At 40.1% G+C, this 18,720-nt stretch overlaps 1 protein-coding gene across 1 annotated transcript in view; it reads right to left on the bottom strand.

Moving 5' to 3' along the window:
* Positions 1-18,720, bottom strand: part of LOC112121265 (neurobeachin) — a 959,539-nt gene that overhangs the window by 27,025 nt on the left and 913,794 nt on the right. Inside the window, exons 49-51 of the mRNA XM_029911962.1 lie at positions 7,519-7,608; positions 5,566-5,758; positions 705-776 (exon numbers count right to left, since the gene is read on the bottom strand). Of these exons, the coding sequence (XP_029767822.1) occupies positions 705-776; positions 5,566-5,758; positions 7,519-7,608 (355 nt within the window). The remainder of the gene's footprint in view (positions 1-704; positions 777-5,565; positions 5,759-7,518; positions 7,609-18,720) is intronic.

The raw sequence follows: 18,720 nt of genomic DNA, 5'->3' as shown, positions 1-18,720 counted from the left end.
GAGAGCTTCTTCTGGCTCTGGACTCGATGGTACCCGTGTAGGTGCTGGAGTCAACGTTGCCAGCTTCTGCGGTAATGAGGCAGAGGAGTGTTGTGGATCACCCTCTTTTGGTAGTCTGCTTTTTATGACTCTTCCTAGGCACCGGGGGATCTGGATCAGTGCTGGGACTCTGACACAGTAGAAGCAGCACTCCTTACTGACACTGGGGCATTCAGTGCTAAGTGTGACCAGCCTGGCTCAGATGGAGATCTCAGTCCCACCTTCATGAGCAGAAAGTTTAACCTGGCTTTCCCATCTTTTTCTATGTGAGGCTTAAGTCCTCGCAAATTTGGCAATGGTCCCCAGTATGAGCTTCCCCAACGCACTTGAGCGCGAGTCACTCAGGGGCATAGCTTTATTACAGGAAACGCAGGGCTTGAAGCCCAGTGACTGAGGCATCCCTTGGCACCGGGGATTGACAAAAAAGCAGATAAACACAGAAAATCTACCCTAATGGGTACCACTGAGAAATAAATATTTCTGGTGATTGTGCATGGGGTGCGCACACACCAATAGTAGAATGCACATGTGCAAACACTCGAAAAAGAATTAATATTTGCCTGTTTTCTGTGTAAAATGAAGCACAACATACAAATATAGCTTAATCAACAATTCTTGAAAACACTGTTTTCAAATATATAACCATACTTTTATTTTTGACATACCAATCAATGGATCCATTTCAATGGGAAGATGATGGGCTTGATCCAAAGAATATCCTGGGGCTCCCCTGAGGCCTACAGATGAAAGGAGGAATAAAACAAATATGGAACTTGCTTACGAAATTTTCACATTGTTTTTCCAGTATTAGAATTGTAAAATGATTATACCCCATAAAAATGCTTAATCGCCTAACAATTCTTGTTATATCAATTTTTAAGATTCCTTTTTCCATGTGACAAAATATATAAGTTATTTACTCAAATAAATAAATAAAATTAAATACATATATATATATATGCTAACTTTGAGCCAACATCTGCTGTTGCTCACTTCAGCAAATCAACTCCTGATTTACAATGGTGTAATCGACCATTATGTTATATATAAATACTGGGACAGAGCATCACAGTGGTACAAAAGGGGAGGGAAACTGGCTTAAACAGCCAACTGGAGATTCCTTTTCTGGAGGGAAATCCATGAGTGGTGTAAAACTGGCATAGCTACCTCTATTCCAGCCACTGCTAGTATAAGAGATATTTCAGGGGCCTAGCCAGGGAGTGCCGCATTTAGCAAACCTAGTCCACACAAGTGCTACTAGAGAGTCATTACTGTTGGTGCAATGTAGAGCTATAATTAAAAAGTCATTATTTGCCAAGCGTCACCATACAGTGTATTGGACCAGAGTTTCCTCCTATGCTTAGAAATACATATCTTGAATATGTGTGGTTAACTGTTGGTAGTTCTTGGCTTTTACAATGATGACCCCTATATGTGTGTGAAGAAGATAACATTTACACATTTCTCTGAACTGATTGTTCAATAGTGAGTGATGGAGCTAGTAATAAGATGAAGCCCCTCTCCCATCACACATGGATAGTTTATATTAACATATTATTCTGACAGAGTAGATCTATCTTAAATGGCAGTATAAAAGTACAAGTGCATAAATTCCATCCGTTTGGGGAATAACATTCTAAACCCATGTTGGGTGGAAATGTTCTGCTCATTGAAACTGCTTCATTATTTTTTCAGTTTACTTAAAAGAAAACTATAATTAAAAAGAAAATGATATCTAATTTGCTTTGTGCTGCAAACTGAAATTGTGTAAAGAAAGCAGCACTTATCATCTATAATCTGTGATGTTTTAATCAGAATTGACATTTCAGATTTTTCTACTATTTGTGGCCAATTTACTGAAAATACATTTATCAAATCCTCTAACAAGTACAACTCTGGACCCAGCGAATCAGTCATGTTGCAAGATCTCAAGCTTGGTATCCACAATTGATTGGGAGAGGGGACTAAGAGATTTAAATTGGGACATAACATGACGATCTTTTCCATGCCAGATCACTAGACTGTTTGCCCTTACAGTGTATGTAATTTATATTTATATATATATAAAATGTCTGGAAAGTGACGTATAAATATATATATATTTATTTCCTTTTCTTCCCAAGTCTTCATAAGAGGAAATGGAGACTACTGCAGAATATGAATATACACACATACTATAACGGGGTTCAAAAGGGAGCTAGATAGATTCATGGAAGATAAGTCCATTAATGGCTATTAGCCAGGATGGGCAGGAATGGTGTCCCTAGCCTCTGTTTGCCAGAAGCTGGGATTGGGTGACAGGGCATGGATCACTTGATGATAACCTGTTCATTCCCTTTGGGGCACCTGGCATTGGCCACTGTCAGAGGAGAGGATACTGGGCTTGATGGACCTTTGGTCTGATCCAGTATAGCCATTCTTATGTTCTTATGGTCTAGGCAGGGGTCAGCAACCTTTCAGAAGTGGTGTGCCGAGTCTTCATTTATTCACTCTCATTTAAGGTTTTGCGTGCCAGTAATACATGTTAACATTTTTAGAAGGTCTCTTTCTATAAGTCTATAATATATAACTAAACAATTGTTGTATGTAAAGTAAATAAGGTTTTTAAAATGTTTAAGGAGCTTCATTTAAAATTAAATTAAAATGCAGAGCCCCTCGGACTGGCGGGCAGTGTGAGTGCCACTGAAAATCAGCTCGCATGCTGAAAGCGGCACGCGTGCCATAGGTTGCCTGCCCCTGGTCCAGGTATACTTAATCCTGTTTTAGCATGGGGGATTGGACTGAGTCACCTCCTAATTACCCTTCCATCCCTACATTTCTATGATTCTATACAAGACTTAGAATATTGTGCCCCAAGCCCCTGAGTGTTTTAGCTTGGGTTTCTTTAGATGCATTCTGAAGTGTATCTGCCTTGGTGAATTAGATATGGTGAGGTAAGAGATAATATACCAGTAGTAGTATTGCTGTGGAGTCTCTTAATATACAGTCTCTTAATATAGAGTGAGTTGCAATGGTCTAGTCCTGAGGACACTTCAGTGGTAAAGTCCTAATCTGATAGAGAGAGGAAAAGTCTCCTGGTCAACCAAAGATGGCAGAAAAAATCTGCTGGTGTTGTGATGTGTGTATCCAGGAGCATGGTATATCAACGTCAGACAAATCATCCTCCTTTCTTATACAGGAGTTTGCTATACCAGGCTGCAAACATTAATGATTTTTTCTTTTCTATATTACTGAGCCACAACTTTTAGGCCCTATTTATCACTGCAAATAATCCTCACAAAAGGGGTGGGATGGAGAGGCAAAATTGGTGGAGCAAGACACTTGTGAGGGAGGTAGCACAATTTGGGTGCAGGATAGTTGGTGGGGGGAAGGCAAATGACTCTTTCCAAGGTCAGAAGACAAACCCAATCTTCTGTAATATCAACAGACATTTGAAACTTACTATCACCATACCTTTTAAATTAAGAATCTTCCACTGACAATCCTTATATTTAGTAATAATATAGTCAGTTTCTACTAATGAAATAAATCTCTAGAGTAGCATGTCATAAAAGTAAGAGGGTTCTCAATTAACCTTGTAAAATCAGTTTCACAAATCAGTAGTTTAACACCTCACCTTAGAAAGCTAGAGACTTAGTATTAATGCACAATGCACAAGCTATTATGGAAAAATTAAGCTGTGTTTACATCTTATGATGGTACCTGAGTATCTCTGTGCAGTTTTATGTTCATGAACCTATTCTAAATGCTAGATTGTTGGATTATTATTGTTGGAATAATTAAGTAAAAAACACTACAATTAAATGATGTCACAGTTTTATAATAGAATACACACCTTTAAAAGTTCTTTTATAATTTAAATCTAAGTAGGCAAGAGAGACTTTTTAAGATTGTAAACCAAACCAGCAAGAATTAGAAAATTCAGCATTAAGACTGATACTCTGTCCTAAATTATGCAGTTGTGAAGTAACAGAAAATGGCACATACAGTGTAAAAGCTAAGAACAGTGTAGGATTTATTTTGGATTTCTTGACTGTTTTGTGTACCCTTCTATTTTGCCTTATTTATTCAAAAAGCATTGTGGTATTTTAGATAAGTACCAGGGTCGCACAAAGGATGCATGGTTTAGTTCACATATGGTTTGTGAACTGAATTCTGCATGTTAGCAAAGAGGTTCATGTTTTACGTGGATGTAAGTGAACAAAATAGTTACATGAACCTCAAGGAAAAATCAAGGCCTATGAGGCTTTTCTTAACTAAAGCATGGTTGCTAGGGAACACCTGAGGTTTCCTTAGCTACCGCACCAGCTATTATTTACCTTTGTCTCACTAATGTGGTGGGAGCGGGTGCATTTCACTACTCCCACTGTTCTACTGCCCACTAAAAGATCCTTTTAAGAAATGGAGGAGTCAGTAACACATACTAGGAGGTTCCCCAAGGGGCCTGCTAATGGGCAAGGGTGGTTAGCCAATGTCCCCAGAAGACTTGAAAAACTTACAGAAGACTAACAGAACAATGTTATTAAAATTAGTATTAAAGTACTGTAGGAGACTGACTTGTTTATGGTCTCTTACACTGGGTTTCTCAACTGCCAGTGTCACAAATGATTGTAAGCAAATGACTCTTTTAGCCACATGGCCACCACCTGTAGCAGGCTTAGATTACTAATTCTGAACAGAAAACATCTTTTAAATACATTTCCATTTGACAATTTATATACATCAATGACTACTTCTTACCCTTCAAACTTTTACGCTATAGGGCTGAGCAAAATTAATATAATTCTCTTTTAAAAAGAGATGTGTAAAACTCTGGATAAACTTTGGGTACCTCTGAATGTGGAGGTACCTGATATAATACTCAAAGGTAATAATAAGTCAGATACCTGGATTTGCTTAAACTACCTCTAACCAGATAGCTGTGCAACACCATTTACATGTGTATTGCACAGTGTCAGAGCACAGAAACATTTAGAATAGAAGGGAATGTTGAAATAGATTGATGACCACTTAGTTGTTCACAGGGGTAATGATTAAGTTCTTCTACTTCATCCATACTGGACACTCTGTAAGTGGAGCCAAGGAACATAGTCCTTTAGTTTTTGCTTGTACTATTGGCTCTTGTGACAGACATCTGAATATAGCTGACACTCCCTCAAATAGTGAACAGTGATATACACATACTAGCTAGCCCAGCACTATGTATTCCTGAAAATTGTGGCATATTATATATGTGATGTCAAGAATAATAGTACTGTCCCAAAAATGTTACATTAAAGACTGATACCGATGTAGCAACAAAGCAATTGGCTGCCAAGCTGATGTGGTGGATTTAGGGAGGGTGCTTCTTGGAGTGATACCATGGAAAATGGACACCGTGAGTACTCAATATACAGAGGGATAAGTGGGTAAAAATTTGTTGCCTATCTGTAGGCGAGTGGGATTAACCCAGCTACTCTACTTGAAACTTAAAAGATGCACTGCTTACAGAATGTTTAAATAAGAGATCTATCTATGAGCACATACCTACTGTGTTGTGCCATCTATTCACTGCAAAAAGTCTGCTGCAAGTCACAGTTACCACTGCAGGAATGGTAAGGTGGGGAAGCGTGTTGGCTGCCACGTGTGTGACAGGAGAATTTGATGGAAATTTCAGCACCATTATAACATCCTGCTGCATCTGATCTTTAAACATGAGTGGACTCTGTGGAAGGAAACACTGTTGAGTAGAAAGGAGAAGAGAGCAGAAGAAAACAGAAGGGATAACACAATTAGTGAGGCGGTCTGAGGGAAAACAAGGTTAAAATGAGTAGGCAAACGTGTACATACAGGGAAAACAATGCTATCTGCACTAGCAATATAGGAGGGAAAACTATTGCTGGATCATTACATGAGGACAAATAGAGAAAAGGTTTGGTTAAGGTCCATTAGGTTATCATTGCAGGTTGTAAAGTGATAAATCAGCATTAATTCAAAAAATCAAAATACAAAATGATCAGAACAGTTAATATTCATACACTGTAGAGAGGAGTCAAATAGAAGAGTCAGTTAACCCAATATTACATCAAAAACATAAAATTGTATAAAGTCCAATGGCTGAAACAAGAATTTTTAGAGGAGGAACTCAGAAATCGCACAGATGACTAGTTATTTTTCTAGTGCATTGTAGATTTAAGTTAATCCTTTAGAGAATACTACATGAATTGACTTTACTTTTTATGCCTTACAAATCATATTAAAAGATATAAATGATTATAAAATCAGGGTGATAATTCTGTTTGTAAAACAGAATTTTTTCTCATGGCTAGTAACATTTTTATCATCAGTGAGATTATATGAATCACAGAACTGGAAGGGACCTCGAGAGGTCATCTAGTTCAGTCCCCTGCACTGGTAGCAGGACTAATTATCTAGACCATTCCTGACAGGTGTTTGTCTAACCTGTTCTTAAAAATCTCCAATGATGGAGATTCCACAACCTTCCCAGGCAATTTATTCCAGTGCTTAACCACCCTGACAGTTAGGAAGTTTTTCTTAATGTCCAATCTAAACCTCCCTTGCTGCAATTTAAGTCCACTGCTTCGTGAAGCCCAATTTGCATGTATTAGATGTCTTCATAAATTAACTGCTGTATCAACTAGGATGAATTCTAGGAATTTTCTGAATCTACTGATTTAAACTGCTGTCTAAAATACATTATCTACATTTTTAAGATCTAAAATATCTAGCTATCATGTAAATTTGCAGATACTGTTTAATTAAAAAAAGAGCAAAACTGAAATTTCAGAGGAATTGCCATTTGCACAATGTGATTTTCCTTATGGGTAATGGAAACTATGAAAGCTAATGAAAATATTATGATCTGTTTACTGAAACTTCATAGGAAGTTTCTTGCCCTCAGATGTTTAAACCAAAGACACTAATAGGGACAGATATCAGTATTTTTCACTTTGGCTACATAATATAATTCTTTGTAATGAGCACATAAAAGAGTGCGTTGGTAATTAATGCTGAAGTTCAAATTGAAATTACAAGGACATGATGTGTTCTTTCACAGGAATGGACAGAAGGGTTCCAGCATGATTTGAACTACATTTCTTCATTCCTGACAAGCAGCCAAGGTTCATAAATCACCCTGGAACGTTTCCCCCTTTTTTTGAAACAAAATGTTCAATATGAGAAAAGCATGCAGTCATTTTTATATCATGCAGTTATACTCAGCAAATACATATTTATGAAGATAGTTTTTAAATCCAAGATTGGGCAACAGAAGTCAGTGACTGTAGGAAGTTAGAGCTATTCCAACTTCCACTGTGCTGTTTAAGAGCCTGCATGCAATTTCTGCACAGAGTAAGGGCTATGGCATTGTAGGCAACTCAGGGCATGAAAAGAAAGTGTTACTTAAATAGGTATTTTATGACCTATAAAGGATCCTCAGGTTGAAAGGAAATAAATTCTCAACCAGCAGTTATATCTCACCAGGTGCATGGCAGAGCTCCGAGGCGGATGTGGCTCAATAAGCAACTGAGATGGCGTCTGTCCAAAGTTCTGTATCTGTGCCTCCATGGCCTGCAGGGAAAGGAGAGTGATTGTCATAATCAATATGCATCAAAGAGATAGGTCAACACACTATTTGACAATGCAAGCAAATCCTAAGTCAGCCATGAAAAAAGTCCAGAAAATTCACCGGGTGCTCTTCTCTCAGGCTGCAGACTCATCCAAGTGTTAGTATTTTGTAGACAAGCTTTGCTTCTCCTTTCAAGCATGCTTCAGTTAACCAAATAACCGTTCTTATTTCCAATAGCTGGGGTTACATGTGAAAATGTTAACCTGTGAGGACATGCAGTTAAGGTCTTGAGAGATTTCTTTGCACCAAATACAACACATATACCTTAATAAAGTCCTTTGTAAGGAGGAAAGTATGAGGATCTCTAATAAAATACGCCTCTGGGATCTTAAATGGGGGGAAGCAAATTGAGAAATAAAATTCATGGATAATGTATAAGAAAAAAAATAATCACAATTTCACTAACACAGCAGTAAAAAATAAAAAATACTGGAAATATATCATTTCAAGATACACTATAGCTACAGGAGTTACAATAAAAGTCTTTAGATAATGATCTAACTTCTAGGTAGTATTCTTTTACCAGATAAGACAATATTTAGTTTTCGGTTTATTTTGGATGAGTTTTCACACGACAGAATACCGACTGTTGTAAAACCATGAAATATATACCGGTAATTAGTAATTTCAACTTTAAATTTCAGGACCAAATTCTGCTCTCAGTGTACGACACAGAGTAACTCCACAAATAGTAGAAATTGGCCCACAGACTGAGATGTTTCAACCACCTACACAACCCACTCAGACATCTAAGTGTTTTTATGATCTATTTAAAACAATTGCTGGCATTTTTTTTTATTACTGCCTCCACTAATGATACTATTTAAGAACTCTATGCACCTTTCAGATACCCAGGCTGCATTTCAGTGGATTTCAGAAAATCCAGAACTACACTTTAATTTAAGCAGCTGATTTTAAAAAAATACTAAGTAGTATATACCCATATATTCGAAAGGACTGTGCCATAAATAATTTTCTTGTTTGTGTCAATGAGTTTCTCACCTTAGCATGTAAAGAAAACAGCACATGAAAAAGCCCCCTAAAATATAAACCACATTGATAAATTATATTATTTCTTCTAAAACAATTTAAGAGGCAGTAGAACCTCTTCAATGTGCAGTCTGATTAAATATACTCTTTATAATCCACACAAAACAACTGCTGGCCTCTCCCCATTTCTCAAAAAAGAGGTTGTAATAGATGCCATAGGTCACTTCCTAAAATGTCGGTAATATTTAAAAAATATATTACAATATATTTGCTAATATTCAATGAATTATGACAAATAAAATACTGATGAAATAAGAATCTAAGACAAAGATTTATGATAGCAAAGGATGGAGAAAGGAAAACCAGGATGACTTGTTCAGATGACAAGAGATGGACACTTAAAATTTACCTGTCAACAGTATCCATTATTTTACAACTAAAGATATCCTAGTAAATGCTCACTACCTTTACTTTATGCTACTGATCTTGAGAACAATGAAGTTACTGGTAATCCTGGCAGTGAACTGAATGAGTACCGGGATCAGGACCTTAATCTGTAAACAGGCAATACTGGGTATTGTTGTCAGCTTCTACTCACAAAGATATTAAGTACAAAAACCCAAAACAATCCTAAATTCCTCTATGAATAATAAGTATTATCTTTTTCTTGTGAAAATGTCTTTTTAAAAAACATTTGGAACTTTTTAAGGAAATGAAACTATATAAATAGCTTTATTTAAAATGTATGGAACATTACTATGCTACTGCACAAGGGGCACCATAAATAATAAGAATTTGCAGGTCTGTAGCTCTTGTTCTTCTACACAGCTCAAAATACTTTAGAAAGGTAAACAAGTCTTATCATCCCCATTTTATATATGCGGTGAAAACAGACACAGAGAGGTTAAATGACTTGCCTAAGGATACACAGCATATCTGCAGCAAATTTGGGAATAGACCACAGTTCTCTTGATTCCTAGCCCTGGGCTCAGTTTACGAGATCAGTGTTTCCCAAACTTGGGACGCCGCTTGTGTAGGGAAAGCCCTTGAAGGGCCGGACCGGTTTGTTTACCGGCCCCATCCGCAGGTCCAGCCGATCGCGGCTCCCACTGGCCGCGGTTCGCTGCTCCAGGCCAATGGGAGCTGCTGGAAGCGGCGCGGGCCGAGGAACATACTGGCTGCCGCTTCCAGCAGCTCCCATTGGCCTGGAGCAGCGAACTGCGGCCAGTGGGAGCCGCGATTGGCCGGACATGCGGACGGGGCAAGTAAACAAACCGGCCCGACCCGCCAGGGCCTTTCCCTGCACAAACGGTGTCCCAAGTTTGGGAAACACTGTACTAGATCATAGCATACACAGATCAAAAGCAGATTCCCTAGAACATCTCTAGTAACTCAAGCAACAGGCAGGAATAGGAAATAGCTATTATAAACAATTTTTGTATAACTGGCGAGGCACTTACAGTATTTCAAATTAATCACAGGACCTGTACAGGCATAGAATTGTTTTTTCTTAATAATCACATCTCTTGCTTTGTATAATGTTCCTTAAAATTCTATTCCAATGCATCATTTTCCTTTCTACCATCCACCAAGTCCTCAGTACCAATGTACAAAGCACTACCATCACTCCTTGAAACACACAATCATTCTAGCTAATTTAATATTTTTCTTATAGAATTACATTTACTTTTATTTCACCTTCAAAATGTCCTCAATGTAGAAAGAGCATTAGCTCTGAAAGCACTAGCTTACCAAATTTAACGTCTTTGAAACAGCAAAACTACAATTATATTAGTGTTAGCTTACTTAGTAAGGCATTGCAGGAAAGCAATTTGAGGAACTGAATTGAGACTCCCTGCTGTTTTTCCACACATAAAACAAGATTTGTACTCAAACACTTCAGGGAGTATTTGGTAGTGTATGGCCAAGCTTTTATATCACAGAAAGCAAGGTCTTATATCAAAGAAAACAAGGTCTTAAAGGAAGGAATTAGGGGATACCTGTCCCAAAGCTGTTAGTTGTATTTCACAGGAAACAAAATGAATCTGCTAAATTACATGCAATTTGCAAGTTGAAAAGGACATCCAGCTCAAACACCCTCATTTATGTAACCAGGAAAAATACAACTTTATAACGTTCAAAATAAAAATATTGCTTCTCATAAAGTAGCTAATGGATAAACATGCTGTACATATATTGTACAACAATATAGATACATCTTAGTTACAATAAGTAATACTCTAAAAATTATGTATTTTGCTCATGAGCAATAGATGCTTGTGTTTATATTTTCACATTTACAGACATACTTGACATCTGCCAGGGCACTGGGAAGCTGAAGGTGCTCTGCACCTTTCAGGATCAAGCCCTATTGTCACCTTCCTGAAGAATGAACATGCAACTATGTTTGTCTCTCTCTTAGTGTGGCCGCTGACTTTGGCATTTTGGGTGAGTATTTTATTTTCACATAAAAGAAGCAGAAATCAATTCTTCCATTAAATGACAGAGGGAATCTTTGTTTCTTCAGGTGTAATAGGTAAAAAGGGCACATTTATTAAACGTCAAAAAACCCAAAAACTCAAGTTTTTCTTTGACAGTGGTTTCTTCATTACTGACTGAACTTGTAAACACAAACAGAAACATTTTATGGTATAATGGCTTTTTATTAGTTATTTTCCTCCTATATATTTTTAAGATGAACATGGAGAAACACAGGGACTATTATTGAGGAAGAAGTCACTGGTCCATCTAGTCAACTAGCCCCTCTTTGATAATAATGACCAACGCTGCCTATGTAAAACATGAAGCATAAATCACTTTAATGCATGTAATTACGGATAACTAAATAGCATGGAAGGAGTGGGAGTATTTCTTAAAATTACTTATATTTTTATTTACAAATAATAAAACAATGACGTTACTGGCTACAGAGCCACTTCATTTTCTTCCCATTTGTCAATTATTCTAATGTCAGAAAAGATTACTGCCATGTTCAGTTAAGCTTTCTAGGATATATTATTTCACCAAAACTTCATTATGTTTCACCTAATTTTTCTGCACTTATTTAATTGTTAATTCCCATGATACTGGTGAGTCCACAGAAATTTTGTCCTACATGATCCTGTTGCAAAGTACCTTCGCTTATGCCAAAATCCAGTGCCCATCTATTGCATAGAGAAAGGGAAGGATATCTGTCCCAAAGGTAACTTGAAAAGGCTACTTGTCCTTAGGCACAGTTTGTTGGGTAGGTATTATGTTAATAAAGTGGCATCCGATGGAATGACTGGGACTTCAGCTAATACATTTGAGCAAACCACTAATAATGCAGTGGAATTAATCTGGAATCTGAAATTAATCCTACCAACACTACAAGAAGAAGAATTCAGCGTGGACTCCTCCTGACGGTCGAAATGACAGACTGGACTTCTACATAGAGTGCTTCTGCAGACGTGCACAGGCTGAAATTGTGAACAGCCAGCATAACTTGTCCCATAACCTCAGCTGTACAGAACGCAATGCCATCCACAGCCTCAGAAACAACTCTGATATTATAATCAAAGGGGCCAACAAAGGAGGTGTTGTGGTCAGAATGAACAGGTCGAATTATGAACAGGAGGCTGCCAGGCAACTCTCCAACACCACATTCTACAGGCCACTATCCTCTGATCCCACTGAGGGGTACCAAAAGAAACTACACCATTTGCTCAAGAAACTCCCTGCTATAGCACAGGAACAAGTCTACATGGACACACCCCTAGAGCCCCGACCAGGGGTATTCTATCTGGTACCCAAGATCCATAAACCTGGAAACCCTGGACGCCCCATCATCTCAGGCATTGGCACTCTTACAGCAGTATTATCTGGCTATTTGGACTTTCTCCTCAGATCCTACGCTACCAGCACTCCTAGCTATCTTCGAGACACCACCGACTTACTGACGAAACTACAATGCATTGGTGATCTTCCTGAAAACACCATCCTGGCCACCATGGATGTAGAAGCTCTTTACAGCAATATTCCACATGAGGATGGACTACAAGCTGTCATGAACAGTATCCCCGATGAGGCCATGGCACACCTGGTGGCTGAGCTTTGTGACTTTGTCCTCACCCACAACCATTTCAGATTTGGGGACAACTCATACCTTCAAGTCAGCGTCACTGCTATGGGTACCCGCATGGCCCCACAGTATGCCAACATTTTTATGGCTGACTTAGAACAACACTTCCTCAGCTCTCATCCCCTAGCACCCCTACTCTACTTGCGCTACATTGATGACACCTTCATCATATGGACCCACGGGAAGGAGGCCCTTGAAGAATTCCACCAGGATTTCAACAATTTCCACCCCACCATCAATCTCAGCCTGGAACAGTCTCCACAAGAGATCCACTTCCTGGAGACTACAGTGCAAATAAGTGACCGTCACATAAACACCACCCTATACCTAAACCTACTGACCAATTAACGATGTGCCTCCAGCTTCCATCCAGGACACATCACACGATCCAATGTCTACAGCCAAGCCCTAAGATACAACCACATTTGTTCCAATCCCTCAGACAGAGACAAACACCTACAAGATCTTTATCAAGCATTCTTAAAACTACAATACCCACCTATGGAAGTGAGGAAACAGATTGACAGAGCGAGACGGGTACCCAGAAGTCACCTACTACAGGACAGGCCCAACAAGGAAAATAACAGAACACCTCTGGCCATCACATACAGGCGCCAGCTAAAACCTCTCCAGCACATCAACAATCTAGAACCTATCCTGGAAAACAATCCCGCACTCTCACAGACCTTGGGAGGCAGGCCAGTCCTCGCTTACAGACAGCCCCCCAACCTGAAGCAAATACTCACCAGCAACTACACACCACAGAAACACTAATCCAGGAACCAATACCTGTAACAAAACTCATTGCCTACTCTGTCCCCATATCTACTCTGGCGACACCATCAGAGGACCCAACTGCATGAGCCACACCATTAGGGACTCATTCACTTTCACATCTACTAATGTGATATACGCCATCATGTGCCAGCAACGCCCCTCTGCCATGTACATTGGCCAAACCGGACGGTCTCTACGTAAAAGAATAAATGGACACAAATCAGACATCAGGAATGGTAACATACAAAAGCCAGTAGGAGAACACTTCAAGCTCCCTGGACATTCCATAAGAGATTTAAAAGTAGCTTTAAAAGTAACAAAAAAACTTCAAAAACAGACTTCAAAGAGAAAATGCAGAACTAAAATTCATTTGCAAATTTAACACCATTACTTTGGGCTTGAATAGGGACTGGGAGTGGCTGGCTCACTACAAAAGCAACTTTCCCTCCCTTGGTATTGACACCTTCTCATCAATTATTGGGAGTGGGCTACATCCACCCTGACTGAATTGGCCCTGTCAACACTGGTTCTCCACTTGTAAGGTAACTCCCTTTTCTTCATGTATAATAATGCCTGCATCTGTAATTTTCACTTCATGCATCTGAAGAAGTGAGTTTTTTACCCACGAAAGCTTATGCCTAAATAAATCTGTTAGTCTTTAAGGTGCCACCGGACTCCTCATTGTTTTAATATGTATTTGTTTTCATACACGTTTATTTTTGTATTCAGTGAATAGTGGCACAGTATTTCTTAATGTGTTCTCTCACACAGCCAGCATGATTAACAGCCCCTAAGCACTCTGTTCTTCAGAGCAAACATGATTGACAGCCCATTGGTGGATAGCATACACAGCCTGAAAATGTTATTGTTTTGTACTAATGGTGTGAGATATTGCTTTTTTATTTGCGTCTACAGCTGTTAAATGGCATCAGTATCTTCAGGACGTTTGATAAATTAGGTTAAGAATATTGATTTCTGTTTTATTATTGCACATTTGGAGGGGAAGAAGGGTTGCATTTTACAAACAAGCAGTGACTCAGCTAGTCTGGATTCTTCAGTGCAGTTGGTTATTTGATCAAGTGAATGAAACATGGCCACAGGGGTGGATTTAAGTGACAGGCCACAACTTTAATAATTTAACAGTGGGAAGGGGCATTATCTGGCCCTCCACTCTTCCTCCAAATCAGATATTTTATTGGATATAGTGTGAGATTAAATGGCCTCAAACCAAATAACCAATAATTTGGGATTGAGCCATTTCAGCCTAACCTGTACTGCTCAGTCCATGACTAAATCCCCTTGCCATCCCTTTGTGAGTGGAAAAGAGGGTACAAAGACGGACCTCAGTCTGTGAGATTAAAGTCTTCCCTTCTCCTTACAGGCAAAAAGTCCATCAGCCACATCCTGGGTCTCTGGAAGCTGGCTCTTACCACCTTTATCTGCACTGGATACTGGCATAGGCGGTGGGTGGCTAAGGTTATGGGGGGCTCAGACCCTCCAGTCTCAGGAACATTGCTACCAGAGTGTTCTGGAGTGCCACTCCTGCACTTGGAACCCAGGATGGCGCTATGCCCTGGCACTTCAGGAAGTGGCCATTCCCCACAACACACACACACACGGGCAGTCAAGCCCAGAGACGTTTCTCCCTCTCCCTCATGCTAACTTGCCAACAAGGTAAAGGGTAAGGCTAGAACACCACCTTAAAATGCTCAACGTCACTCTTCCTCCCCCTCCATGTGATGCTGGAAACCCTGAGTGAGGCCAATAGGAGTGTGCTGAGCTCTCAGGTGAATAAGTCATTATCTGCCCCCAATGGGACAGCCCTCTTCATTCTGATCGCTCCATGGGGAGGGAAGGCAACCTCATGAGAGGGGGACTTGGGAGAGGGTTCCTCTTCCTGACAGCTCTAAGGGGGTGGGAATAGTTCCATGGAGGTGCTCTTCTTCCTGACTACTCCATGAGGACTCCCCTTCAGAAGAAATGGCATGTTCATACTCTGATAATAATGATGTCCCACTATTTCCTCCACCACATCATCCCCCTGCTTCCTCAGACCCTATCATCCTATCATGTCCCCTGCTCCATCAACCCCTCTGCTTCCACCAAACCATGTTCCCATCAGCCCTCTGTTCACCCCATCAGCCTCCGGCAAGAAACAGGATGGGGCGCTGTCTGCATGCACATAGATGTGGTGGGTTCCTCCAAATCTGTGAGCAGTGAGAGTCCACAGGTTGGAGCAGGGAGCGGTGCAGACCCACAGGACAGAAGAAATGGCTGTGGGGTGAGTGGGGGGGCAGGCTCAACTCCCCCCAAAAATATTTTCACCAGCTGCCTGTGGATATTGGTGGCAAGTTACAACAAAGTTAACATTCCTATATGTCTTTCCTACCATTAAAATTTCCATTCTTACTCTTTTTAAACTAGAAGGTGCCTTCATGATGCTGCAAAGGTGGTGAAAAACCTTCTGGACACCCTGCAGTTTGGCCCACTGGAAAATATTCCCTCCTAATCCAGAAGAACAGCGATTGGTCAGATCCACAGCATCCTAGAAACACAGGTCAGCATACCTGAACTACAAGGAGAGAGAGTGAGGCAGCAATGGCAGCAAGATGCCCCCTGGACACCCAGGACGGCTTTTAATTGACAGGGTGAGGCTGTGTGAGAGCCATTTAGCTCTCCCAACTCTCCATCCTTGAGGATCACTACTACACACACTTTGAGACAGGAGGAAGAGCTAGGCTCCACCATGTCTGAGCATGAACACTTCCCATTTTCTTCCCTGGCTGGCTGACTGTACAGAAGATAGGTTTCAGAGTGGTAGCCGTGTTAGTCTGTATCAGAAAAAAGAACGAGGAGTACTTGTGGCACCTTAGAGACTAACAAATTTATTTGAGCATAAGCTTTTGAAGTGAAGAATCAGATTGACAGAGCCAGAAGAGTACCCAGAAGTTACCTACTACAGGAGAGGCCCAACAAAGAAATTAATAGAACACCACTAGCCGTCACCTTCAGCCCCCTTTTCAGAAAAAGTTGTTCAAAATTTTGAAGAATTCTATTCAATTTTTTTTTAAAAATTCCTCTCCAAAGCAAAAGCAATTTGCTTCTTATTGTAATTTTCTATAATATGATTTTCTAAAATGTTACAGAATTATACACTTAGTGGGTGCTATAAAAAAATCTGAAGCCATAATTTATATTATGCTCATGTATAATTCCTGTCCCATGATAAAATTTACTGAAACACTTTTCTGTTCATTGCTGCTGTGCCAAATGAAAAAAAACCTGATCTTTCAACATCCACTCGAATGTGTGTTAAGTTTATAAAGGAAAACCCTACTTTCTTTGACCATTCAATGGCTGAGTACAGTACATTAGCGGAGGATTTCTCTGCTAACTCTAATACAAGCTAGATAAAAGAATTCATTAATGGTATATCCTAGTGTCAAGAACAGGTAAGACTGTGAAAGTTGGTCAATCAGAATATTCCATTTTCAGATAATCGATAATTTTGCCCAAAAATCACTTTCCTCTTGTTATTCAAATCAGAAAGGGAGGATTACCTTGAAATTTGATTTTAGATGAATGTAGGTGGCAGTTTCTCATCACCCAGCCTGCACCCTCATCAGACAACAGACTTCAAAGTCCTCCTCATTGCCCTGGCTCCAAAACTTATGGTTATATTCCCAGGGCTCGATGCAGGAATTACTAGGGGAAGCTCTATGTTCCATGTTGTGCAGGTGTCAGACTATATGATCTTTCCCTTCAGGTGTTTAATTCTATGAATCAACTCCTCTTAAAAGTCCTCATCCTTCAATGCAATCTACACGCGTGGACATTGTTTCACTGATGTGGATTGAGAATGGGGCTTATTACTTTTTGTGACTGTAATGAATGGCAGAAGGCTCCTAGAACTACAGAAATCAAAATAAAATAAAATAAAAATATTCTCTGTGTCCTCCCTGCTGTACAATTCCTGCGAGTTACTACTTGAGTCCCTTGTTCATTAAAAGATGATACTTGGAACATCATCCTCCCTGGATGCTCTGATTACTTCTGCCTTTCCTGGCTTTTCTGCAATTCCACATCAAATTCAAGTTCCTCATCTTTAATTCCAAAGTCCTGCATAACATTGTCCCTGCCTATCTCTCTCCTCTTTCATTTTCTCCCTTTCTCCCCCTTAACTTCTTAGGCCTGGGCTACACTAGCACGGGGGTTCGAACTAAGATACGCAACTTCAGATCCGGCGGGTAGTATAGACATACCCAACAGTACTTACTCCTAGTGACACCCTTTTCACCTGCTTCTATTTGCTGAACGACTGAAGAGATAAATGGCTAATAGTCTGGAATGGGGTGAGGAGGTCTAAAAAATGTCTGCTGCCACATTTTTCTCAAAGCCACCTCCTCCTATTTGTCTTCCAAGAGGTGGACTTGCAGGTCGGTGTAGTCTAAAAAAATGGCTGTGCTGGAGCTGCCTCCTCCCCACTTGTTCCATCTTCCCCTCACACTTTTGGAAGAGAAAGAGGAAGGAGCAGAACTGAGTGCCACTTTCCCTTCTCCACTCACTTTAGAAAGCAGCAGCATTCATCTTTACTTTCATGTTGCTGGATGCTGGTCCAAATGCTGCAAGAAGCGGAAAAGATGGCCACAGATGAAATGGGAGAGTGACAGTCTTTCTAAAGACCTCCCAGATCCTGCAAGATGGGTGACTGAATGCCTCTGCACTCCTGAGGCCAAAAAGGTCACAGGAGCAGTGAAAGCCTAGCCCTGCTGTTCCCTCAATTGTTGCATCAGCAAGAGCCAGGAAGACGAAGAACTCTAAGTGCCCTGATCTTGTTTCAGGCCCTTAATGAATGGTGGGAGTGAAGCCAAGGCTCTGGCATGGTGTTGTCTCTGCCAATTTGAATGGAGTGTGATGTTACCAAAAGTGTCTATGCCCCTAGATTTGTATTAAACTGAACCAGGGATCCCTCCCCATGCTGCAGATTAGTGAGGTTTTTCTGTATGCTGTCCGAAAGCTATTTAATTGTATGTTTGGGGCTGAGTTAGAGGGAGGAGTTTTGTTTTGGTGTCTGCACCAACTTTAGTTCCATTTAATAGACCCTATTGCCTTTGGTTTTGCTTAAGACTTTTTTTTAGGAGCTCAGAGGCCTTTGGGAAGGGGCACC

Source organism: Terrapene carolina, unplaced genomic scaffold, assembly GCF_002925995.2.
Source record: "Terrapene carolina triunguis isolate 2854851 unplaced genomic scaffold, T_m_triunguis-2.0 Scaffold139, whole genome shotgun sequence".
Classification (NCBI taxonomy): domain Eukaryota; kingdom Metazoa; phylum Chordata; order Testudines; family Emydidae; genus Terrapene; species Terrapene triunguis.
The sequence above is the reverse complement of the archived record's forward strand: the minus strand, read 5'-3'. Positions and strand labels throughout refer to the sequence as shown.